This window comes from Neophocaena asiaeorientalis, unplaced genomic scaffold, assembly GCF_003031525.2.
Source record: "Neophocaena asiaeorientalis asiaeorientalis breed wild unplaced genomic scaffold, Neophocaena_asiaeorientalis_V1.1 scaffold1010, whole genome shotgun sequence".
NCBI lineage: Eukaryota > Metazoa > Chordata > Mammalia > Artiodactyla > Phocoenidae > Neophocaena > Neophocaena asiaeorientalis.
Genome location: NW_020172989.1, coordinates 254,262 through 280,739, shown reverse-complemented (window position 1 = coordinate 280,739; position 26,478 = coordinate 254,262). Strand labels below are relative to the sequence as shown.

At 35.1% G+C, this 26,478-nt stretch overlaps 1 protein-coding gene across 1 annotated transcript in view; it reads left to right on the top strand.

Annotated features, from left to right (window-relative positions):
• Positions 1-26,478, top strand: part of LOC112397895 (uncharacterized protein C4orf22 homolog) — a gene marked incomplete at both ends in the record, with an annotated part of 283,872 nt that overhangs the window by 12,115 nt on the left and 245,279 nt on the right. The window contains one exon of the mRNA XM_024742197.1: positions 23,320-23,391. Within this exon, the coding sequence (XP_024597965.1) occupies positions 23,320-23,391 (72 nt within the window). The remainder of the gene's footprint in view (positions 1-23,319; positions 23,392-26,478) is intronic.

The following is a 26,478-nucleotide window of genomic DNA, read 5'->3' as shown; positions in this document are numbered from 1 at the left end:
AGACAACCTGGAAGAAATGGACAAATTCTTAGAAAGGTGTAACCTTCCAAGACTGAACCAGGAAGAAATAGAAAATATGCAAAGGCCAATAACAAGTAATGAAATTGAAACTATGATTAAAAATCTTCCAACAAACAAAAGTCCAGGACCAGATGGCTTCACAGGCAAATTCTGTCAAACATTTAGAGAAGAGCTAACACCTATCCTTCTCAAACTCTTCCAAAAAATTGCAGAGGAAAGAACACTCCCAAACTCATTCTCTGAGGCCACCATCACCCTGATACTAAAACCAGACAAAGATACTACAAAAAAAAAAAGAAAATTACAGACCAATATCACTGATGAATATAGATGCAAAAATCCTCAACAAAATACTAGCAAACAGAATCCAACAACACATTAAAAGGATCATACACCATGATCAAGTGGGATTTATTCCAGGGATGCAAGGATTCTTCAATATACGCAAATCAATCAATGTGATACACCATATTAACAAATTGAAGAAGAAAAACCCTATGAATATCTCAATAGGTGCAGAAAAAACTTTTGACAAAATTCAGTACCCATTTATGATAAAAACCCTCCAGAAAGTGGGCATAGAAGGAACCTACCTCAACATAATAAAGGCCATATACAACAAACCCACAACAAACATCATTCTCAATGGTGAAAAACTGAAAGCATTTCCGCTAAGATCAGGAACAACACAAGGATGTCCACTCTCACCACTATTATTCAACATAGTTTTGGATGTCTTAGCCATGGCAATCAGAGAAGAAAAATAAAGGAATACAAATTGGAAAAGAAGAAGTAAAGCTTTCACTGTTTGCAGATGACATGATACTATAATAGAGAATCCTAAAGTTGCCACCAGAAAACTACTAGAGCTAATCAATGAATCTGGTAAAGTAGCAGTATACAAAATTAATGCACAGAAATCTCTTGCATTCCTATACACTAATGATGAAAAATCTGAAAGAGAAATTAAGGAAACAGTTCCTTTTACCATTGCAACAAAAAGAATAAAATACCTAGGAATAAACCTACCTAGGGAGACAAAAGACCTGTATGCAGAAAACTATAAGACACTGATGAAAGAAATTAAAGATGATAGCAACAGATGGAGAGATATACTATGTTCTTGGATTGGAAGAATCAATATTGTGAAAATGATTATACTACCCAAACCAATCTACAGATTCAATGCAATCCCTATCAAATTACCAATGGCATTTTTTATGGAACTAGAACATAAAATCTTAAAATTTTTATGGAGACACAAAAACCTCGAATAGCCAAAGCGGTCTTGAGGGAAAAAAACGGAGCTGGAGGAATCAGACTCCCTAACTTCAGAGTATACTACAAAGTTACAGTAATCAAGACAATATAGTACTGGCACAAAGACAGAGATATAGATCAATGGAACAGGATAGAAAGCCTAGAGTAAACCCACGCACCTATGGTCAACTAATCTATGACAAAGGAGGCAGGGATATACGATGGAAAAAAGAGAGTCTCTTCAATAAGTGGTGATGGGAAAACTGAACAGCTCCATGTAAAAGAATGAAATTAGAACACTCCCTAACACCATACACAAAAATAAACTCAAAATGGATTAGAGACCTCAATGTAAGACTGGACACTATAAAACTCTTAGAGGAATACATAGGAAGAACACTCTTTGACATAAATCATAGCAAGATCTTTTTTGATCCACCTCCTAGAGTAATGGAAATAAAAGCAAAAATAAACAAATGGGACCTACTGAAACTTAAAAACTTTGCAAAGCAAAGGAAACTACAAGCAAGACGAAAAGACATCCCTCAGACTGGGAAAAAATATTTGCAAACAAATCAATGGAGAAAGGATTAATCTCCAAAATATATAAACATCTCATGTAGCTCAATATTAAAAAAACAATAACAACCCAATCCAAAATGGGCAGAAGACCTAAATAGACATTTCTCCACAGAAGACATACAGATGGCCTAGAAGCACATGAAAAGCTGCTCAATATCACTAATTATTAGAGAAATGCAAATCAAAACTACAATGAGATATCACCTCATACCAGTTAGAATGGGCATCATCAGAAAATCTATAAACAACAAATGCTGGAGAGGGTGTGGAGAAAAGGGAACCCTCTTGCACTGTTGGTGGGAATGTAAATTGATACAGCCACTATGGAGAACAGTATGGAGGTTCCTTAAAAAACTAAAAATAGAATTACCCTATGACCCAGCAACCCCACTACTGGGCATATACTCAGAGAAAACCATAATCCAAAAAGACACACGCACCCTAATGTTCATTGCAGCACTATTTACAATAGCCAGGTCATGGAAGCAACCTAAATGCCCATTGACAGGTGAATGGATAAAGAAGATGTGGTACATATATACAATGGAATATTATTCAGCCATAAAAAGCACGAAATTGTGTCATTTGTAGAGATGTGGATGAATCTGGAGACTGTCATACAGAGTGAAGTAAGTCAGAAAGAGAAAAACAAATAGTGTATATTAACACATATATGGGGAACCTAGAAAAATGTTGAAAATGATTATACTACCCAAACCAATCTACAGATTCAATGCAATCCCTATCAAATTACCAATGGCATTTTTTATGGAACTAGAACATAAAATCTTAAAATTTTTATGGAGACACAAAAACCTCGAATAGCCAAAGCGGTCTTGAGGGAAAAAAACGGAGCTGGAGGAATCAGACTCCCTAACTTCAGAGTATACTACAAAGTTACAGTAATCAAGACAATATAGTACTGGCACAAAGACAGAGATATAGATCAATGGAACAGGATAGAAAGCCTAGAGTAAACCCACGCACCTATGGTCAACTAATCTATGACAAAGGAGGCAGGGATATACGATGGAAAAAAGAGAGTCTCTTCAATAAGTGGTGATGGGAAAACTGAACAGCTCCATGTAAAAGAATGAAATTAGAACACTCCCTAACACCATACACAAAAATAAACTCAAAATGGATTAGAGACTTCAATGTAAGACTGGACACTATAAAACTCTTAGAGGAATACATAGGAAGAACACTCTTTGACATAAATCATAGCAAGATCTTTTTTGATCCACCTCCTAGAGTAATGGAAATAAAAGCAAAAATAAACAAATGGGACCTACTGAAACTTAAAAACTTTGCAAAGCAAAGGAAACTACAAGCAAGACGAAAAGACATCCCTCAGACTGGGAAAAAATATTTGCAAACAAATCAATGGAGAAAGGATTAATCTCCAAAATATATAAACATCTCATGTAGCTCAATATTAAAAAAACAAACAACCCAATCAAAAAATGGGCAGAAGACCTAAATAGATATTTCTCAAACGAAGACATACAGATGGCCAAGAAGCATGTGAAAAGCTGCTCAACATCACTAATTATTAGAGAAATGCAAATCAAAACTACAATGAGATATCACCTCATACCAGTTAGAATGGGCATCATCAGAAAATCTATAAACAACAAATGCTGGAGAGGGTGTGGAGAAAAGGGAACCCTCTTGCACTGTTGGTGGGAATGTAAATTGATACAGCCACTATGGAGAACAGTATGGAGGTTCCTTAAAAAACTAAAAATAGAATTACCCTATGACCCAGCAACCCCACTACTGGGCATATACTCAGAGAAAACCATAATCCAAAAAGACACACGCACCCTAATGTTCATTGCAGCACTATTTACAATAGCCAGGTCATGGAAGCAACCTAAATGCCCATTGACAGGTGAATGGATAAAGAAGATGTGGTACATATATACAATGGAATATTATTCAGCCATAAAAAGCACGAAATTGTGTCATTTGTAGAGATGTGGATGAATCTGGAGACTGTCATACAGAGTGAAGTAAGTCAGAAAGAGAAAAACAAATAGTGTATATTAACACATATATGGGGAACCTAGAAAAATGGTACTGATGAACCGGTTTACACGGCACAAATTGAGACACAGATGTAGAGAACAAACGTAGGGACACCAAGCGGGGGGGAAAGTGGCAGGGGTGGAGGTGGTGTGATGAACTGGAAGATTGAGATTGACATGTATACACTGATATGTGTAAAATGGATGACAAATAAGAACCTGCTGTAAAAAAAAATAAATTAAATAAAAATCAATAAATAATGTGATTTCTGCAGTAAAAGAAAATGTAACATTGCTAGAGCTAAAATTGTAAATAAAATAAAAATTGTAGAAAGTATGCAATACTTTTGTTTATAGTTTTTAAGGTAAGCATTGAATAGTTTTTAATCCTTTTTTAGAAAAAACCGTGGAAAGGGTTCCTTGAGACCATAGATACTAATAGATTTTATTAGAGATCTGAAGATTGTTAGTCATTGGCAAGATATTATAGCAATCAGAGTATTTTTAAAAAGACTTTATGTTATGGATTTTTTTTAATGTTATAGGAAACCATATAGGAAACCACAGTTCACTTCATTAGTTTTCTGCTCTGTGCAAACCACATTGCTCTTTGCCATAATATTTGCTGTTTTCCAAAGACTAAAAAGACACAGGTCTTCCCTACAGGGTTGCTAGTGTGATAGGGTTACATAACTCTTTTAAGTAGCTAAGTGGCAGGGTGGGGGCGGTGAGGGGAGTTGTTATTTTTCAGGTGGTAGTAAACAAAGAATCCTGCATTTATTGATTCCACAGAAACAAAAATAAAAAGTCCCTTCCTAATCAGAGACTGATGAAGATTGAAATGAAGGGTCACAGCTGTTATGGGTTGGGAAAATAGAACCTGTTGACACTTATTTTCCCACTGAATGTTGACTGTGTAAACAGTTACATGGCTGACTAGTTTGGGCTTTGAAGTATGCATTATTGAAGCTGGTATAAAAGTGCTGCTTACAGGTTTTCCTACAGAGTCATTCAAAGAAACTACTGTATGTGGGGCAGGAAAACCTATGAATTAGGCAGTTCCTAATATACCCATTTCCTGTGTTGAAATCTCTATGAAACATAAGATTGCGTTGTATGTGACCAGTAACATTGTGCTGACATGGTCTTTTCCCTCCTTGCTGTTTTCCAACTTATATAAAATGTTCCCTTTCAAGAAAATGAAGGTATTATACAGATGTTTATTTCCTTTTTAATTGAATCCATGCTTGTCCACTAATAAACCCTATGGAAATTATATGACTCATACAATCTTACCTTCATTTTAAACAAATTACATCAATGTTTGGAAAATAGAATGCACATCAACTTCCATTTCACTAAAAAAAAGTATAGTCAAGTAGATCTTTAATTTTTTATTTTCTGGATAAAAGTATGATACAGAGGCAGCAAGGAATTCTAAAGAGTAGAGATTATGGAGCCATATTCAGCTGAGTTTGATTCTTGGATTCCCCACTTATTATACACTAAGTTCTTCAACTCTACAATCTGAGTTTCCCCACCAACCATACGGGGATCATAATTTTCATATAGTTCAGATACTTCTAGAATAAAATTATACCATGTTTAAAGCACAAATAAACCTAATCCTTAGTAGGTGTTTAATAAATTATAAGTAGTATGTGTTGTGTTAGTTCAGGTCCTCTAGAAGCGGAGTCTAAGATGCAGATTTTGGTGCAAGTGATTACATGAGAAAGTTTTCGCATATGAAACCTGTTAAGGGAATGAGGGATGCATGATTGTACAGAAGAAAAAGGTAGGCAGAGATGTGGTTTCAGTGGAAATCTAGCCTCAGTCTGATCACACAGGGGGGGCTGTGGAGCATGAATCGTATCAGATTCGTTCTGCCTTGAGGTAAGGGGGATGTGCTTATATACACTCTCTGTCCCCTTTCGTGTCTCCATCAATTAATTCTCAGCTGCCACAGGGGTTGGGGGAGGAGGGAAAGTGGCTCCAGTCACCAAAGGACAGTCCTTTCTGAGGGGGGTGCAAGTGTGAACCATTAGCCATTAACACCTGCAGCATCTGGAACTGAGTGTACCAGCCTGGGAAAAGGGGATCTAGGAGGGACCCCACCAACATACTCTTCAGATGTAAAAGCTCAGTTTCAGCCATTTTTGAAAGAAAAGAATGCCCCTCTTTCAATAATGTAATCTTATAGACAAAAAATATTTTTAAAATATTTAAATTTATCAATCACTTTTATACAAAAATTTATTTCTTTAGTGTTACCTTTCCATAATCATTTGAATTAAAATAAAATGTATTATACTGCAAAGGCCTCTTCATTTACAAATAATTAGCAGTTCAAACATGGTCTTCAGGTCCATAAGTTTTGCATATATTAATAAGCTTTCCCATTTAAGTCTTATTTCCACTAGTACATGTCCCCATATAGATAGAATGTTTTGTTGGGATTGACAGAATCAATGACTAGTGACTCTACTCATGAGTGAGCAACCAACCTCACGTTGGAGTGCATTCACCAAAGATATGTTTGTGAATATAGTAAGAAATAAAGTCATTATAAGGAATGGAGATACAGTTTATTACCTGCTAAACACAATGCATTTTCACATCTAGTACAATATTTTTGGATGCTTTTGGTTGTTTGTGGGATATGATAAAGAGTAAAGTTGATATATGGTTACCAAAATTTGAAAATGAATCTCTTTGCCACATTATGGAGTTATTATATCCCCAATGTTCTGTGCAAACCAGTTACCTTGGTTCTTTGTCTAATGGTGAAATGTAGTAGAATTGTTTAAATATTAATGAAGGTCTGAATATCCTAAGAATGCATCACTTTTCTCCATAAATGAAAATAGAGCTAAAAATGCTTTTTAAAAAAGCAGCAGTTTACTGACAGCAAGTGCCCTGATATGAAAGATTTTGTGAATTTCCAAGTCCACAGTCCCTTAACCACCAATCTAAAATCCACAAAATTCTGAAAACCAAAGGACTTTTTAAGTTTGGAATAAAGTAAATCGGCATTGAAACCTGACCTGACATGAGGCTATTTATGGAGTTTATCTCATTTAGTGTGACTATCCTTTTAGTTCATCACAGAAAAATTAATGCATTAGGTTAATGGGTGCTGTCCTAGGCTTCTGTGGGAATGTGGATTGATATTTGAATATCCACCATGCTTACCAAAACCCATATATTCTGAATTCTAAAACAATTCTAGCTCCAGAGATTTCAGATAAAAGTTATGAACCTGTATACATATAATACAAAGTATTAATTATGGTGCAGTGAACTGTATAAGAAAACAAAACACATCTTAGTGGTTTAATACAATAAAATTTTATTGCTCTCTCATTTTACGCTCAGTCTCTTGTCCAAGTTAAACTCACAGTAGGGCTTTTTATGTTTCTTGCATTTATTCAGGAACCTATATTGATAGATGTGCTCTATTATCTTCATTATATAGCTTCTGAAAATGCTCTTGTTATTGAGAATCCACTCAGGGAAGAGAGAGAGGAGAATTATGCAGATGTTTCTTTATGGGTCAAGCCTGGACGTGTTGTTTACAGTACTCTGTCCCACTTCTTGTGCTTAGGACTCAGTCACACGGCCTCACCTAATTGGGATGACTGGGAAATGCAGTCTAGCTGAGTGACAGGAGGAAAAGGAAATGTGATTGATGAGCTCCTAGATGTTCCTGGGGTCTGCCACATATGCATATGTACACATTATATTATATATATATATTGCTGTGTCATATTTCCAAAATGTTTATTCACAGAAAAATTATTTTTTAATTAAGGCCATCAGTGATCTTTAGTAAATGAATGATGTTTACATTTCTAAAAATAATGGGCAAACTCTGAAAAAGAAGAATAATGGTGTGGGTAGCCAGTTTTACCAGATAATAATATACATTAAAAATCTATCATGGGCTTCCCTGGTGGCGCAGTGGTTGAGAGTCCGCCTGCCGATGCAGGGGACACGGGTTCGTGCCCCGGTCTGGGAAGATCCCACATGCCGCGGAGCGGCTGGGCCTGTGAGCCGTGGCTGCTGAATCTGCGCGTCCGGAGCCTGAGCTCCGCGACGGGAGAGGCCACAACAGTGAGAGGCCTGGGTACCATAAAACAAAACAAAAACAAACAAAAAAAATCTATCATTACTAAGTCAATATGGTACTGGAGTGTGAAAAGACAGAATGCTCAGCTATGCTAGTAATCAGAGAAATGAAAATTAAAATGAGTTACAGTTCATGCCCATAAAATCGGCAAAAATTAAAAAGACTGATCTTTCCAAATGCAGGTGAGGATGTGAAGAAGTAGGAAACCATGTTCAGAGATGGCAGGAGAGTGCATTGTTAAGTGCACTTCAGAGAGCAATATCTGGTTGAAAGAAAGATGTACACAATCTTTAAACTGGTAGATATATATCTAAGAGAAACTGTTGATCATATATATAAGAAGATAATTGCAAGTAAGTGCATTATAGCATTGCTTAGAATAGCAAAATAACCTAAATGTTCACAGACATGAGAACAAGTTGTGGTCTATCTATGGAGTGGGATGTACAGCAGTCAATGTGAAAAGCTAGGTGTATTCTGTATATCAACGTGGAGTCATCTTAAAAACATCATTTTACGTTAAAAGAAAAAAAAGTGTGTTTCAGAATGACATGTGCAGGATGGCCCTCCCTCAGTCACTGACAAGCTCTGTTCCTTTCTATGTCTCAGTTTCCTTATCTGCCTATTGAACTAATCACAGTATTAAGTTAGTAGAATTGGTGTGAAGTTGAAAGCAACTAACACAAGCAAAGTGCTTGGAATTCTATTTGGAGCACAGTAAATTCTCAACAAATAGCATTATTAAAAACATTTATGTAAGCTTTAAAAACGTACAAAGTCACTGATCATTTTTTACGGATATACTCATGTTCTAATTGTATAAAAACTTCATGGGGTCAATATACACCAGATTTTGGAAAGTGGTCATATTGTGCAAGGTAAGAAGAGGTTGGAAAGGAAAGAGAGGAGAAGAATAGAATTGAAGAACAGGCTTTTATGTAATGTTTTATTTCTTTAAAATTTATGATGCCAGTATGGGAGAATGTAAAGATTTAAACAAGTTACTTAGCTGGATGTTGGCTAAGATGTATTAGTTATGGTAGTTATGTTAATAAATATTATTCATGTTAATATTTTTTGTAATTTTCTTTATGCTTGAAATATTTCATAGTCATAAATGGAAGGAAAAAAGATTATAATATTCTGGGAAAAAATTTTAAATGAGTGAGTTTAAATTTATTTATTTATTTATTTATTTAGCGGTACGTGGGCCTCTCACTGTTGTGGCCTGTCCCGTTGCGGAGCACAGGCTCTGGACGCGCAGGCTCAGTGGCCATGGCTCACAGGCCCAGCCACTCCACGGCATGTGGGATCTTCCCGGACCGGGGCACAAACCCGTGTCCCCTGCATCGGCAGGGGGACTCTCAACCACTGAGCCACCAGGGAAGCCCTTTAAATTTTTATAAGGAAATAAACAAAAAAAATGCAGCCAAGAGGTCAAATGCACAGGGCAAATTTTGGGGTGGGAGTTCACAATTCTTTTGCCTCTGAGAATGGAACCCAGATCCAGAAGAGGGCCTCCAGAGGCCACAGGTGTCCTGCTTTCCCCTATGCTCTGGATGACTGATTCATGTTGGGCCAATAGGATGTTCTCTGGTGGGAAGTGACATTAGAAATGCTGAGATACGCAACCAAGAAGGAATTGATGCTAAGAGAAATGGTCCATGAACTCCAACTGCTGAGTTATCTGAGCTGCCTATGTATCTACTCTTATGTTTTGAACATTCAATCCTGCCTTTGAATCTGGGAGATATTGCAGGACTGTTCCAATAAAACCTCCATTTTGCTTAAATTAGAGTCCAATTCCTGGTTTACAGCAAGGGAACCTATAATCTTACAATTAGTAAAGTTTATCTCTGATAGAGAGGGGATAATCATTTAGCAAAATCCTTTTGTGGGAATATGATATTTCCAATTTCATCTGGAATAAACCTCCAAAAGCATTGGTAGAGTTGGAATCTATGGATTCATGCTCCATGTGAATCTAAGAAACCTATTACTTCCTCTAAACCCAGTTCTGTGTACTTACTTCTCACACAGCAATTCAAAGGTTAATTGAAACAAAATTTCGAGAGATGCAATGCAAAATGCTCTGAGTCCAGTGAAATGTAAAATTAATGGATGTGCCAATTGTGGTGATATACAGAAAGGGTTTTATTTTTTAAATGTTATACGTTAATTAAATTATACATCTGTTACTCTATATAAGTGAGGAAACATTTACAGATTGTTTTGTATTTGGACATGTGTAGTGGAGTATATTCATGAGGCTATTTGACCATTGATGCAACATATAGTAATATTTCTTTCTTCAAATCCATAAATTTTAAGAAGAAACTTCTGGCTACTTAATGTTAACAAACACGATGATTTTCATAAAGTGAGTGATACAAAAACAACAGGAAAAGAAAATTTCTTGATACATAAAATATGCTCTTAGAAATGAATGAATGAACTAGCTCTTCTGTCAACAGATAGTTTCACTTCCTGAAATTAACAGAAGATCTCATAAGGAAGTTTCTACTGAAAATTAGCTGTTTACTATAATAAATAATAGAGCTGACCTTCAGCACAATAAGAGGGATATAACAAAGATTGCTCTTTAAAATTTATTAACATTTTTGCTCAACCTAATTTGCAAAACATGATGGTGAATTTGACAGAAAGTTGTAATACCTAATAGTTCTAATTTAATGTTTGTGGTGTTAGGAAAAAATTATGTTATATCATATTCAAAAGATTTTTTCTTTTGATTTTTCAATTGAATATAATTTAGAACTTTAAGAGATTAGTAGATATGTTCTTAGCAAGGCCTGGATCACAAACAGAAACTTAGCAGCCGTGTTGACTTCTCTTTTCCTCTTTAACTCCAGTATGTGGTGAATTAATTAAGTGCTCTTCTTTTTTCCCACATTCTCCAGTCCAAGCAAAGGTATGTATTATAGCTCTAAGCACATGACAAGATTGTGTTCCTTTGGATGAGAAAAACAGTGTAGTGTTGCCAGGTGCCTTTCTTTGGACCAGTTCTACATGTCTGACCATTGCTGGTCTCTATATTTACTAATCTTGGGTAGAGAGGTTCCAGGGGAGGGACCAGATCTATACCAATGTCTTCATTAAACTCAAGATAGCAAGAATACCTGCTTCCTTTGGTATGGTAGGGGGCCAAATACATTTATACTCAGCTTTAGTTCTTGGGAGATGGAAGAAAAATCTCAGAAGGATCATTTTATCTGTCACTCTTTTTTTTAGAAATCTCTATTCCTCTTCATATTTGATCAACATAGAGCCTTTGCAGTGTTTACAAATTACAATTAAGATAATTGTCTTTTATTGAATGTTCACTTTTTGTTGGCACTTGTAATTTGTCAAATTTATTAGCATAAAGTTATTCATAATATTCCTTGATCATTTTATTATCTGTTAGATCTATAGTGATATCCACTTTCATTCCTGATATTGGTAATTTGTGTCTTCTCTTTTTTCCTGAGCTGTCTGGCCCTGAAGTTTATCAATATTATTGGTCTCCTTATAGAACCAGTTATTTGCTTCATTGATTTTCTTTATTAATTTCGTATTGTTTATGCCATTGATATTTGCCCCTTATTATTTTGTTTCTCCTGCTTACTTTGGGTTTAATTTGTTCTTTTTCTAGTTTCTTAAGATGAAAGTTTAAGTCATTGATTTGAGATTTTTTTTTTCTTTTCTAATACAGGTGTTTTAGTGCTATATATTACACTCTAAGCACTGCTTTAGCTCCAGCAGATATTTTGATAGGTCATGTTTTCATTTTCATGCAATTCATTTGATATGCAGTACAAATTACTTTCTGATTTCTCCTTGGATTTCTTTTTGACCCATGAGTTATCTAAAAGTTATTATTTAGTTTCCAAATATTTGGGTATTTTCCAGCTTCTAAGATTGCCCCAAGGTCTAAGATTAATTTATTAACTTTGATTACCTGTGCTTCTTCTTCCTTTACTGCCATGGTCTTATCATTTGAGATCAACAGACTAATATATCACTGTTCTAGCTGATGTTCTTTCATCCTAGTATTGTGTTCTTATGTGACCCCTGAGGAGACTAGAGTTTTTGGTTTTTTGTTTGTTAATTTTCTCTGTTGCCAAAATTACTTCTTTGTCTTCTGGGGGAAATCATTTTGTATGTATTTTTGTCTATCATGTTGCAAGATTCTTCATTCATGTTTAAGAAAAAGGCAGCATAAAAGCTGACTATGAGCTCTGATGGGTTTTGCATTAACCTGTGGTTGGTCAAGGAGCTTACCATAATGCAGCAGCCCTCTTAAACATGGAAGACTTTGTTCCGTGGCTGTTCTGATTCTCCCCAGGGACTTTGTACAGTTTCTTTAGATATTAATCTTCAATTCTTTGGGTGTTTGAGGATCATGACTGTCTAGCTACTGATAATTGTGTTCATGCAGGTGGAGTATATTTTGATTGGCTTTCTTGTTTCTAGCTCGCTTCTTAGCCTTTGACACTTATGTAAGTGGAATCTCTGAGTTCTGAGCTTCTCCAAGGCTTGGCTGATAAAACTGGTTCCCTACTTGGGTGCAGTTCTCTCCCCACTCCCTCCTGCCATCCATTCTTCCTTTCCTCCTTTGTGAATAGGCCCAGTTATACCTGATTCTCTTTTATTAATAATGACAGGCATATTTTAATCCTTGATAGTTACAGAGCTTTATTTTTTAAAACAGAATTATGCCACTGTATCCTCACCACCAAGAATCTAACTTTTGATATGAGCATAGTGTGCTCATATAGATGTATAATTTATAAATTATACAAGAAAATGTTCTGTTCATTTATTAATGTAATTTTTGGTAAAGCACATTTTCCCATATTTTAAAGATTTCTAGGAATACTAAGAAATGTAATATATGCACCAAATTATATAGGAACTCTTTGGGTGTTATGTTGAGGGGGCTTGTTCAACACTTTGTGTGTATGTGTGGCTTTGCAATAGGTGTTATTTGATAGGCCAGAACTAAGATGACTTCTTAATTAAATGCTTTCTACCTTATTGGATTGGGGTTAAAAATAAAATGACATCTCAATTATTTGAGAACTAATATGCTGAAATGAATATAAAATTCAACCAAATGCTATTGTTCTGAAGACCTAAGGGATAAGGTATTGTTGAAAGAATTCTGTATACCACTTTGGCATCTGTAGTCAGGTTTGAAATATTTATTATGTATGTGTTTACTTGTGTGTTTTCCGAGGTAGTGGAGTTCTTAAAGATTCTTGGTATAATATTTGGGGAGAAGAAACATCCAGTTCCAAAATATTTTCTCTTTTGGGAGAAGCGAAGTTGGCAGGGCACGGACTATGTAGCACTCTACATCTGGCCCATGGTGAGGGCTCCCATTGCACTTACCAGTCTTTGTGTGATTCACCTGAAGGAAACAGAATTAGGAAAACAAAAGATCTCATTTTCTATTGTAATCTTTTTAGAGTCTGGGGGACAGAGAGGGATTGTGGAATGAGGGCAAAGAGAAGGGAGGGAGGGAGGAGAGAAAGACAAGATATATTTGATACCAATTTCATCATGAACCATTAGCATCTTAGAAATGAAGGGAGCAGAGTGCATCTTGTTCAACCCTTTTCCAATATGGAAATCCCTTTTTCAGCTTCTCTGACAGAACAGTTTAAATACTTTAATTGGCAGGGAGCTCATTTCTCTGTAGGTTGTCATTTACATTTCAGAGTCTAACAGTTAGAGCTGGGAAAAATCTGCCTCCTCTTAGTTACTTGTCTTCTGGAATAATATAAAATAATGCTGCTGCCACACTGATTTTGGAGGATAGCTTTCATTTTTTTCTTTTACATTTTCTGGCCTTTTTAAGTTAAATTTTTTATTTCCTTCAATCACTCTTTATTTAAACATTCAGTATTCTGATTTTTTTCTTGAAACTCCCCAATTTTCAGTGTCCCTTAACAAACTTCTTAAAATTAAATTATAACATACATATAAAAGTACACAACTTGTAAATGTGCAGCTTCATAAGTTGTCATAGATGAACAAACCCTTTGATCAATACCCCAAATAAGAAAAAGAACATTATAGATATCAAAAAAGCCCCCTCTGTGCCCATTTATTCACTACTCTCCTACCCCCAAATAAAATCATATTCTGATTTCTAACACCATTGAACAGTTTTGTCATTTTTGAAATTTTATGTAAATAAAACTGGATTGTCTGAGTTCTTTCACTCAATATGTTGTTTGTGAGACTCATCCATGTTGTTGTGTGTAGTATATAGTATTTCATTTCTGTGGTTTTTCACTGTATAATTACACAATTTATTTTTCTATTTTACTGTTATGGACTGTGGATTGTTTACAGTTTAGGACTGCTAAGAATTATGGTGCTATGAACATTCTTGCACATGCCTTTGTGTGCATATGTGCATGAATATTTCTATTTCTATTGGATATATACTTATAAATGAAGTTGTCAGGTAATAAGTTATATATATGTTTAGCTTTAGTAGATAATGCCAAACACTTTCCAAAGTGATTGAGCCAATTTACATTCCCAGCAATCATGTATGAGAGTCCCTATTGCCTCGGTCTCATTAACATTCATTTATTTTAATTTTTGATTTTAGAAATTCTAATAAGTGTGTGATGTTATCTCATTGTGGTTTAAATTTGCATTTCTCTGATTATTGATGAGGTCTTCCATATGTTCATTGGTCATTTGGATATCTTCCGAGAAGTGTCTGTTCAAGACTCTTCCATTTTTCTGCTGTATTTTTTTGCCTTTTTCTAATTGATTTAAGGCATTTTCCATATATTCAGGAGAAAAAGTCTTTGTTGATTGTTTGTGCTGGAAATACCTTCTCCCACTCAGTACCTTGACTTTTTGCTCTCTTAATGAAAGTTCCTAGTTTTAATGTAGTCTAATTTATTAATCATTTCCTTTATGGCTAGAGCTTTTTTTTATCCTGTTTAAGATATCTATGCTATTCCAAGATCATAAATATATATTCCTATGTTATCTTCTAGTAGTTTTATTGTTTAATGTTTACGTTAGATGTATATTTTACCTGCAATTACTTTTTCAAATATGGTGTGAAGTAGAGGTCAAGTTCCACTGAGATACCTATTGTTCATCCTAACAAAGACGCCAAGCAGGCATAGATATAAAAATTTGGATTTCCAAGTGGAGGTCTGCATTGAAGTTAAAGTTTTAGGAGTGTTCAGTGTGCAAGATGCTGCTTAAAGTTATGTGGTTGATTGCTATTGCTAGAGAAATGAGCATAGATTGAGAAGAAGCCTGAAGACAGAGCCCAGGGGCATGCCAACACGTCACCTAAAATTACATTCAGTACTCTGCTACACGTTAGTGTGGAGTACAGCATACTAACATAGGGCAGAATGTACTATAGATTCTAGCCATCTGGATACCACATTCAGTAGTGCATCCCATGATTGTGTTGGCTTATGCCACAGTCAAGGCAGAACATAAACTTAGTTCAATGTTATGGCAAGCCAGAATGTCATATTTTTTAATATGAATTGTTAAGCCAAATGCTTCATTCTGCACTAATGGAGTTAATTAGTTGGCATATAAAAGCAACAATTTATATTTTTTTCTTGAGCATTTTATGAGGTTTTCATGTTATTTGGGTTATTTGTCTCAACCTACCAGGATATTTTGGAATTCTAAATAATCCAACATGTTAGCTATCTGTCATACATACAGATATTCAACATTTATAGATTTGATAAGCAAGGGACTAATAGGGAATATTGGATACTATAGGATCATATCTTGAAATCTTTGGTACCCTAGAAACCTTCCTCCTCTAGCTGACATTGCTCCCAAGCTCAAACCTTGTTTGAGCAAACCTGTTCAACTATGTCTAACTTACTGTCATCCAGATCATATTTCCTCAGCTTTTCTAGGAAGGAAATCTTGAGAGAAGCCATCTTTGTTTGACTTCTCACTTTAGGTAGTCTTGAGTGGGGCACCTAATGCTGAAATATTGCCTATATTCTTGTCAGAGTAAATTACTTCCAGTGTCAATTTATTTCACCTCTGCAAGAAGGAATATCCACAAGATGGTATGATGCATGCCCAAATGTCACATTTGGCCTCCAGCCACCTCCAACAGTGTGAAAGTAAAAACTGTGCAGAGTAGGTTTTATTCAGCCAAATTCAAGAAGAAAAAGCCCCTGAGCATGCATTCATTTCAGTTGCAACATTTACGAAGTGCCTGTTTTATGCAATGCACTGTTTCAGATGTTATGAAGAGTGTAACATGAATTATGGATCCCTGCCATCACACCATATACCTAATTTAAAGGTCTGTCACTTATATTGCTAGTGAGTCCACAACTCTGTAATTTTCTTCATTTTCCACGTAATTTGTTCCCAGATCGTTTCCTGTGATAACATTGCTTCTTTGAGACACCTCTTTGTTACAAGGTGCTTTTCTAAGTTCTTTCCAACAGTGACAGTATTTGACTCTTTACAGCCACATGCCTACTATTCCTATCCTGTGAACCACCTTTGATTCTCTACTGTCATACAGAGGGTTGGTAATGAGAAACAAGGACACTGAGTCTTTTAGAGATTAAGTCATGTAGTTTGTGGCCAGCGGGGTCTAGAAAATAAATGCCCTCATGTCCAGTTCTATTCTTTTTTCACTAGTCCACAAAGTGGGACTTCAGAATTGCAGAGGCATTGAATTTAAGGACCCTTATTAACAATGAATACAGACTCAAAACTCTCTTGGGTGTACCTCATGACCATGTTGTTGTGAATTTCATGTAAAATGAGGTACTGCCGCTCCTGATCTTGCAAGCTACTACTGTTACACTCCTAGGAAATCTTTGAGGTCTGAAAACTTGTGTTTAGATTACAAGGGATCATTTATTCCTGAAACATTTACAGTAGTGTTTTTATAAGGCATGTGACCAAATCATAATATGTGCCTTTAGTGATGAAGGAATAAAGGTTGTTGATTATCAGTTGGAAACTTGGATGTTATACACTTGAAATTGGGATACAAAACAAAACAAAAAGCTAAAGATGACCAGATCTCAAAGAGAAAAATTAGTAATCCATGAATAATAAACAGAGAAAATATTTTTAAAAGGTAGGGTGTCAGAATACCTCTGAGATCAGTTTAACATATATGATCCGCACTTATATATAGCAGATTACCTAAATTCAAACTGACCTTGGCCACTGTATGGGAGCAGTATTTTTGAAAGAATGAGCTGTACTAAAACAGTTTCTGCAGTATATTAGGCACAAATATGCTTTCCTTCCATGTTAGGCATGCAGAACTTTTTCCCACCTGTTTATTTTTCCTTAAACAAACATATTATCTGATATAACTAGTCCAAAGAAAATTTTCTCTTCCTCTATGTGAATGAACTCCCCTCTTACCCGTTTGCTAATTCCTGGAGTTCTGATGTAGTTCAGGATCTTATATTACATCCATGTCACTTTTTGGAATCACTTCAGTGGTATAGTGACTTGAATTATTTTCAAGTATTTAATCAGCTTCTGTTTGTCAGCTTTCTCCTTTGACAGTGTAAATTTATTTTCCAAATGCAAATGTATGATAATACAGACTGGCCTCCCTGTGCTGTTATGAGGTTTGAAACAAAAAATAAGTTTTTGTCTTAAAGTCTTTTATAGCTGCAAAAAGTGGCAAAATTAAGAGTGCTTCATCAAGTCTGTACTGTAGCTCTCATGACAGTTATTAAATACTGTGGCTGTTTATTTTCTTTTCATCATTGAAAAATTAAGATGTTTTTCCATGGAAATGGACAGCCTCTAAAGGAATGGTTCTGGGTTTCCAAAATATAAGGAAGAACTTTTCTAATAAATGGATTTAGACTTATTCTGTGATTAAAAAAAATAGTAGGTGCTGGATTCAGGATTTTAGATTTATAGCTGATCTCTGATATTTACTAGTTTGAGCACTTTGGGAAAAATGATATGCCCTTTCTGTACCTCAGTTTCCTCAGTTATGGAATAAGGATGATAGTGGCTCTCAGTCATTGGATTATGGAATGCTTTAAATGAGACAGAGTGTGTGATGTGCTTAGTGAGTGCTCAATAAATATTAATTATTAAGATTTACACACAAGATTATTATATAAAGTAGTGACCTTCCCAGAGGGTTGAAGAATGGCATCACTAGGAAAGATTAATAACGTTCAGTTACCTTTTGTATACAGGTGATGAAATTGAGACTCAGAGGTGACAGGTTATTATAGCTATCTTAATTACCTAACAAGGTAAATTGAAGAGGTTAAGCTTTAAATATCACTGTTTTATCATACAGCATTATTTAAAGTGGAAATTTGTGCTAGTATAACTTAACTTTTGCCTAAATTTTGAGTTTATCTGATTTGGATACTTAAAATTTTTCATTTGATGAAATTTCCTTAATGGAAAATATACCATAGTTTGTGCATTTTGAGATGTAAGTTGTATGAATAAATAAACAATAAATACTGTTGGAGTTTGAGGACATTATATATGATTTCTCTGTTCCTCACCTAAATTTGGATTTGATTTAGAGAAGATCCTAAAATCAGACAGAATGGGAAAATGATATTGATCTTCAAACAGATAAATAAATGTATATTGAATGGGTGGCTTAGGATGAAAGCAAATGGGCTTGCCATTGCTATTCTTTTTCCCAGGATAGATTTTGGAGCAACTAGTCTAAAGGGAAAGTTCGCTCTACAGAGTGGAGTTTTCATTTACCTAGGATCACTACACCACTTCACAGTTACAGCTTTTTTAGCTCTACCTAGTTGAGAGAAGCAAGGATTACTAACTTGTCCATTTCTGTAGGGAGGAGTAAGAGGTAGAACAGGCAGTTTTCTTAAAAATCAAGAGGTTCCAAGTAAGTGTAGATGAGGAGAATGCAGGGATGAAACACTAGATGCAGACCTGTTAAAGTTGGACTACCTGGCAAGAACGTTGGCAATCACTGCAGTTACGTACGATTATCATTATCCTAAAGGCTCTAGCTTAAGAAATAACCTAATGAAATAAAAAACATATATGTAAACATGGAAAGGAAGAATCAATAGTGGACGATGATGTCATTTTTTTCAAAGTTCAATAGAACTAAATGAAAAATTATTGAAACTACTAGGTGAGAAGACCAAATATCAGATCTTTGCCTTCTGCCAGAGAATTCCAGGATAAAAATTTAAATATAAAAAATAATTAATCATTAGATTTAGGTTGATGAGAGACAAATCCAGCAGCCCTGGTGACTAACCTCTTTTCCTTTCTTGGTTGCTTAGCAGAGAACTGGCTCAGAAGGTGTAAGTTAGTTCAACAGAAGAACAGTCACTGGGGTCCAGAGGCAGCCCCTTTCTAACAGGGCCATCCCCTGATGAGGAGGTTTCTACCGATACAGATCTCATAGATTTCCCTGACCCTTAGCCTTACAAATATGTGGGGTGTTACTGACGCGAACTTCCTCTCTGCTGGAACATTGGCCATGTGCACATGGATATGAGCAGTGGATGATGAGAGTTGAGGGCTGGGAATGCTGTGTGTTCTACTGCTTCTCTGCTTGTCAGTTTTCTCTTGATAACCCCCATGTTCTATCTGGACTGTAAAGTGTTGGTGGTGTTTGCCCATGACTGGCAACTAGGAAGCAAAGAGGGACACCCATGTTTCAAGATGAACACAGGAAAACAATCAATAATCAAAGTGTGAGTCGTACAAAAGTATGAATTGCACGTCACATCAGAAAGGTAGAATGGGTAGATGTCAGTGACCTTGGATTGGACACGTGTCCCCCGAGGCCAGTGTGATACCAGGAGGAAAAATTTAACCCTGGGAGGATCAAAAAGAGAACAGGGAGGAGGAGAATTCTGAACCATCAGAATATTTTTCTCAGAGAAACTGTGTTTAAAGTAACTGAGTTTATTTTACACTGGCACGATTACATATTTTGCGACCAGTTGAAATGGGGACTCACGAGGTAAGTTCAGTTATACAGAAAAAAACTTAAAGCTCCATTTTTCATGGCTGAGTTATATAAAATTCATACCTCAATTAAAAGAGAAATTGTTATTTGTATCCTACTTGAGGTCATGTTAAGATAATTTATTCATATTTTAAAAAGTGGGAGTTAGATGATTTTCATTGAAGAGATACTTCTGTACAAATACATTTTCTTTTGAACAACATTTACTTTTCAACCAAATGCTTAATAAGTATGTCTGTGACTTTATTTTCCAAGGGTAAAAAGTGGCCTAATGGGAGAAGAAAAATACCAAAATGATTTTCCTAATGTGTTTCCATAATAATAATTTTTCCTTAAACATAAAAGAAGTTACACTAATACATCTAACTCTAGATACAGACTGGAAAACTGAAAAACTAGATTATATAGCCAAGAGGAAATAACATTATGAAATACTCCTACTGATTTGCTACATTACCTTTTAAATAAAAGAAATAGAAACAAATGTTAGCAATGTTCTTTCAAGAATAGCTTTTTGCTTGTGGTATTTCATTCTGGCTCTAAACATAACCTACAAATGAAATGAAAAGAGGACATTTATTTGTTTTTATAGAAAACCAAAAAAAGTTTGTTTTGTCACCTACTTGATAACACTTCATTATACCAGCTTTCTTTTTTTGTTTTTGAATCTTTTTCTTGAGAAATAATTTTAAACTATAGAAAAGACACAAGAATAATATAGCCAGCATCTGTATACCTTTTACCCAGATTCACCTATTGTTACCTATCATTTTTAAGGACACTTTTCAAAATTTTAATATATTGAGTACTTAAACAAAAGTTAGTCATGCTGCATTGTTTTGTGTGTTTCATGGGCAACATCCCTGCTTCCAGGGAAGGACAGCTGTAGCCAGTCCACACAGGTCCTCTTAGGGCAACAGGAGCCAAATTGCCTTTCTTTTGTAATTCTAAGAGGGGCCACTCCACTTGTTGAAAAGAGAGTCAGTGAAGCTCCCAACTATTCTACCTAATGAATAAATTAAAAAACAATAAATAAATAAATGTGTTAGCAAGTAAATAAGTCTTAACAATAGGTATACATTTTAAAAGTGAAAGTCCCATTTTCCAATCTCACTACTCTGTCTGCAACTAACAGTATCTCATAAAACTTTCCAGAAAAATTCTACGGATGTACAAAGATGTATGGCCATCACTATAGAAACAGGTATATATTGGGTTGGCCAAAAAGTTAGTTTGGGTTTTTCCGTAAGATGTTATGGAAAAACCCAAACTAACTTTTTGGCAAACCCAATAGTTATAGACATATATAGAATTATAAATACACTTGTAAGTGGAATTACAGATTTAGAAATCCTTTTCCATATATAGTCTAATGAGATTATACTGTATATAGTCTTCTGCAGCTTGCTCTTTCCACGTAGCAATATATGTGAATTAGCTTGTGATATTAGGTCATATAGATCTACCTCAATCTTTTTTAAAAGCTGTGTAATATTTCATTGTGTGTATATGCCATAATTTTTTAATCCATACTACAAATGATAAGTATTTAATTTTTTTCTTTTTACCTTTTGCTGTTACAGAACTAACAAATATCCTTATCTTAACTGAGTTTCTGTAAAATAAACTTCTAGCAGGGTATTTGTGCATTTAAATTGTGATAATAATTGTTAAATAATTTTGATAATGGTCATTTGATATTTCTTGTGTTTGGAACACAGTACGCATTCAGAAAATATTTGTAGAAGGAAGGGAGGGGAGGAGGTAGAAAGGGAGGGAAAGAAGTAAAGAAGGCTAGTCTCTTGGGGACAGTTTCCTTTACCTAAGTGGAGAAGAAGAGGGACCTTTCAGACAAGATTATGATTGCCTCTACTTACAAGTTTTCTACTATGCTTTATATCTTTGTATTTGCATACTTTTAAAATATTATGTAATTTTTATATCTTTCAGAGGTCAGCTTGACTCTAACTTCCTCAGAAAGAATATAAGAAATAGAATGTTAAATATTTTTATTGTATGGTCCTGTCATACCCTAAACTTCTTCATCACACTTGCATTTTCCTTCAATGTCTGTTTCCTTAGATCAGAAGCAAGAAGCACCCTAAGGATCATGTCTGTCTTGTTTGTCAGTATACTCTCTACATGAGGATGTCTAGGTGTTCAGCATTTGTTAAAAGCAAAAAGGTGGTGGAGAGGAGAGAATTAGAGAGAGGGAGACAGAGAGATAGGGAGATATAGACACAGAGAGAGAGAAATAGAGAGAGAGAAAAGAAGGAAGGGAAGGAGTGATTGAGGGAGGGAGGAGAGGAGGGAGATGAGAAGGCTTGATGATGCCAGGAGTTAGAGCTGTAAATATGGGAGAAATAGGTAAAAATGAATGGTAAGAAAGAAAAAACTCACAGATATAAGAATCTCAGTATTTTCTGACTAGAATCGGGAAACACTGGGTCATTTTTCAGCAAACCAAAGGAGTTGACCATAGCTTAGTTTCTGACTGCAGAGTGAAAGCTATGAGTGTTGGAAGGTCCAGAATGAGGATTGTTTGGAGGACTTGTTTTTCCATGAAGTGGTGCAAAGAGAATTGGGAAAGGTAACACTGTAAAGGTGAAATATCTACTTTGTATTCCTAACACTGTGGGAATAGGAATATAATTACGATCATGAATCCATCATAGAGGGGCCACTTGGAAATTGCACTGGACTCAAAGCTCATGTAACATAAGAGTGTGAAGGTTATATGAGGTAGTTTTGCTTATTTTTATTTTACATTAGAATGTAATGTAGTGGAGACATTTATAAAACATTTCCTAGCTAAAATCTCTTTTTGAATCTACTACATTATAATTATATAACTCTTTATCTATATTTCTATATGTCTCTATATACATACAAAATATAATTATAATGCAGACATTCACAAATGAACCATCTTAAATTTAATGCCATTCATAAGTGTTGTTAAACCTAAAAAATTAGGAAGTAGATTATTCAATTTATAAGCTTCTTGCTTTTTCTGTTTCACTCTCCTTTTTGGGGCCATATGTCTGTTTTCACCAACATTGGAAAGTGGGTTCTTGAAAGGAAAGTAAATGAAATATTTAAATGATTAATAGCAGGTTGCACATTTTTTGTTCATTTTACTTATCAATTTTCTCATATTATCAATATGCCTGATTGATGATTGATGTCAACAATAACAGAAGGTGGGATTCAAATTATACTCTAATAGGACCATTTGTTAACCTGTGGAATATGCCTCATTTGGATTTCCTCTCAATTTATTGGAGTTAAATCAACAGGAGGCTGATGCTGCTCATACCTTGAAGAAGCAACTGGCAGAAAGTAGTGCTCGTGGAAAAGTTTCCTTTACAAGTTAGAAAAACATTTTGGCTTCATCCTACATATACTACACTCCAAGGTCTACTGCTACCGTTTTCCAAATTACTCACTGGCTTGATGAATGGCAGTTACAAGTAGTGCTTTTATTGCAATACACAGATGTTGTTGTTTTCCAATTTTTATGAAGTAAATGGAGGGCTTTCATATAGAAAAACTCATTTTGGATGTAATAAAAGAACCTAGATTTCTACTTTTTAAAGATCCATACAACTCCTACATTTTATTCTTATTTTGTAAAGAAAGTTTATTTAAAGAACCTGTCTTTCTTGGCATTGATAGAAAGCAGGTGTTACCTAATGGGATGAAGCCAGGAGGTTTAATGAGGAATAATAGAGAGTTAGAATAATCATGTTGAGGGTCAGAAAAGGGTTAGAATTCTTATATACAACTGAGTAAAGCTAACAGTGTGTGTGTGTGTGTGTGTGTGTGTGTGTCTATCTGTGGGCATGTATGCAGAAAGAGAGAGAGGTTGAGAGGGAGTGGATGATGAAAAGGAGGTGAAAATAAGGAAACGTGAAAATATTTCATGATAAAATTTAATTCTACAAATGATTTGGGATTACCTACATTTAAGTTTATTTCAATTGTTTGAGGTTCGCAAAGTGTGTGAGACTTTTAAATTAGGGCTTATAACTCAATATAAAGAAATGTAGGGATGAATTTCTTGGAAAAGTTTCTGAGGGCTTTTTGTATAACTATACTATTTGCTATTTGAGCACCTTACTATATCCAGAAACTTAAGGTTGTTTGGGGGGAAAAAAAGTTTACATTTTGTTAAATAACATGACTTTGTAAATCAGTAGGACTCTTTCCTTGTCTATAATTATTTATACTAGCAAAATTTTACAGTGCTTTGTGACCGCCTGGAGGGGTGGGATAGGGAGGGTGGGAGGGAGGGAGACGCAAGAGGGAAGAGATATGGCAACATATGTATATATATAACTGATTCATTTTGTTGTAAAGCAGAAACTAACACACCATTGTAAAGCAATTATACTCCAATAAAGATGTTAAAAAAAAAGAAAAAAAGAAGCCCTGGTTTGGGGACTGGCTTTACTTTTATCTAAAAGCATTTTACCTACTTGGGTAGCATATAGTTAAAAATGTATACTAGAAACACAAATCTCTGTTGAGATAATAAAAGATTTGCATTCACCCAAAAAAAAAAAAGAAATTTGAATAATATTCATAGTTATTACTTTCTCCCCATATGTCCCCTTCCTCCACACATGCATGGCCTTCCCCATTATCAATATCCCTCAACAGAGTGGTTCATTTGTTACAATTGATGAACCTCATTGACACACTGTGATTACCCAAAGTCTATACTTTGCATTATAGTTAACTCTTGGTGGTGTTCATTCTATGGGTTTCTAAAAATCCTCTGTTCTCTGCCTTTCCATCACTCCCCACTGTCCCCCAGCCTCTGGCAACTACTGATCTTTATACTGTTTCCATAGTTTTGCCTCTTCCAGAATGTCATATAGTTGGTATTATATAGTATGTAGACTTTTCAGATTGGCTTTTTTCACTTAGCAATATGCAGTTAAGTTTCTTCCACATCTTTTCATGGCTTGATAGCTCATTTCTTTTTAGTACTGACTAATATCCCACAGTTCATTTATCCATTTACCTACCGGAGGATATCTTGGTTGCTTCCAAGTTTTAGTAGTTGTGAATAAAGCTGCTGCAAGCATCTGTGTGAAGGTTTTTCGGTGGATGTAAGCATTCAGTTTTTTGGGTAAATATAAAGGAGTGGTCTGATGATTTTTTAATGGTGCTTTGAATGTTTACAACTTTCCCTACCACTAATATGGCATTAGTGAAATTTTTTATAATTTCTATTTTATGTATAACAGTATGTTTTGGTAACTTTTCAGTGGTACCTGGCCGGCCTATATATTTGCCTGTTTGTATGCTACATTCTGTGACTTTTTGTGACCATATCCCTGTGCCCAATAGTGGATTTTTGTCTGGTAAAATAATGATTTTGTTTTAATAGTTCATAAATGACCCTCAAAATGATAAAGTGAAAAGAAGCCAAAAATTCTAAACTGTCTTTGAACAAACCAAATACATTTTAGTAGTTATTTCCTTCTTTGAATCATATCCAGCCAACATTTTACCCATGGGAAGTTTCTTGAAACTTTACAAAAGGCAGAATAATACTCATTAATATCTGTGGATTTTCAGGTAATTTGCATATTTATTTAATCTTTATATTTTATGAGGTAGTTCTAATTTATTAATTGAAGAGATTTCAGTTCCCCTTTGTAGTGCCTCTTTCTGATCACATTAACTTCTTTAATTTAATAGAAGTTCTAATAAAAATAAATAACATCAGCAAGATGCAGAGGGAAATGAGAGTCTGTTCTCTGTTCACAGAAGACATTACACTGGTTTCACGGGAATGAATACCCCTGAATTCATCTGAACCCCCAATCCACCCCAACTGGACATAGTGCTGAAGTAGTAAAAAGATGCACATTTAAGGAAAAGAGAGCAATTTTTTCCAGCTTTATTGAGATATAGTTGACAAATAAAAATCATATCTATTTAAATGTAAAATATGATGATTTGAGCTACATATATATTATGAAATCATTAACACAATCAAGCTAGTTACCATGTCCATCACCTCACATACAGTTTTTGATGAGAACACAAAATCTATTCTCATAGCAAATTTCAAGTATACAATACAGTATTGTTAACTATAGTCATCATGCTGTACATTAGATCCCCAGAATCTATACATCTTATAACTATTTATCTTATATTCTATGGCTAATATCTCCCCATTCCTCCCTCACCCCACCACTCTGAAGCCCCTAGCAACCACGATTCTACTCTTTGCTTCTGTGAGTTTGGCTATTTTAATTAAGATTTCACATATAACTGAGATCATACAGTACTTGTTTTTCTGTGTCTGGCTCATTTCTTTTAGTGTAATGTTCCCAGGGTTCATCCATATTGTTGCACATGGCAGAATTTCCTTCTATTTTATGGCTTAATAATATTTCATAATTATAATTTTATGCCTGAAT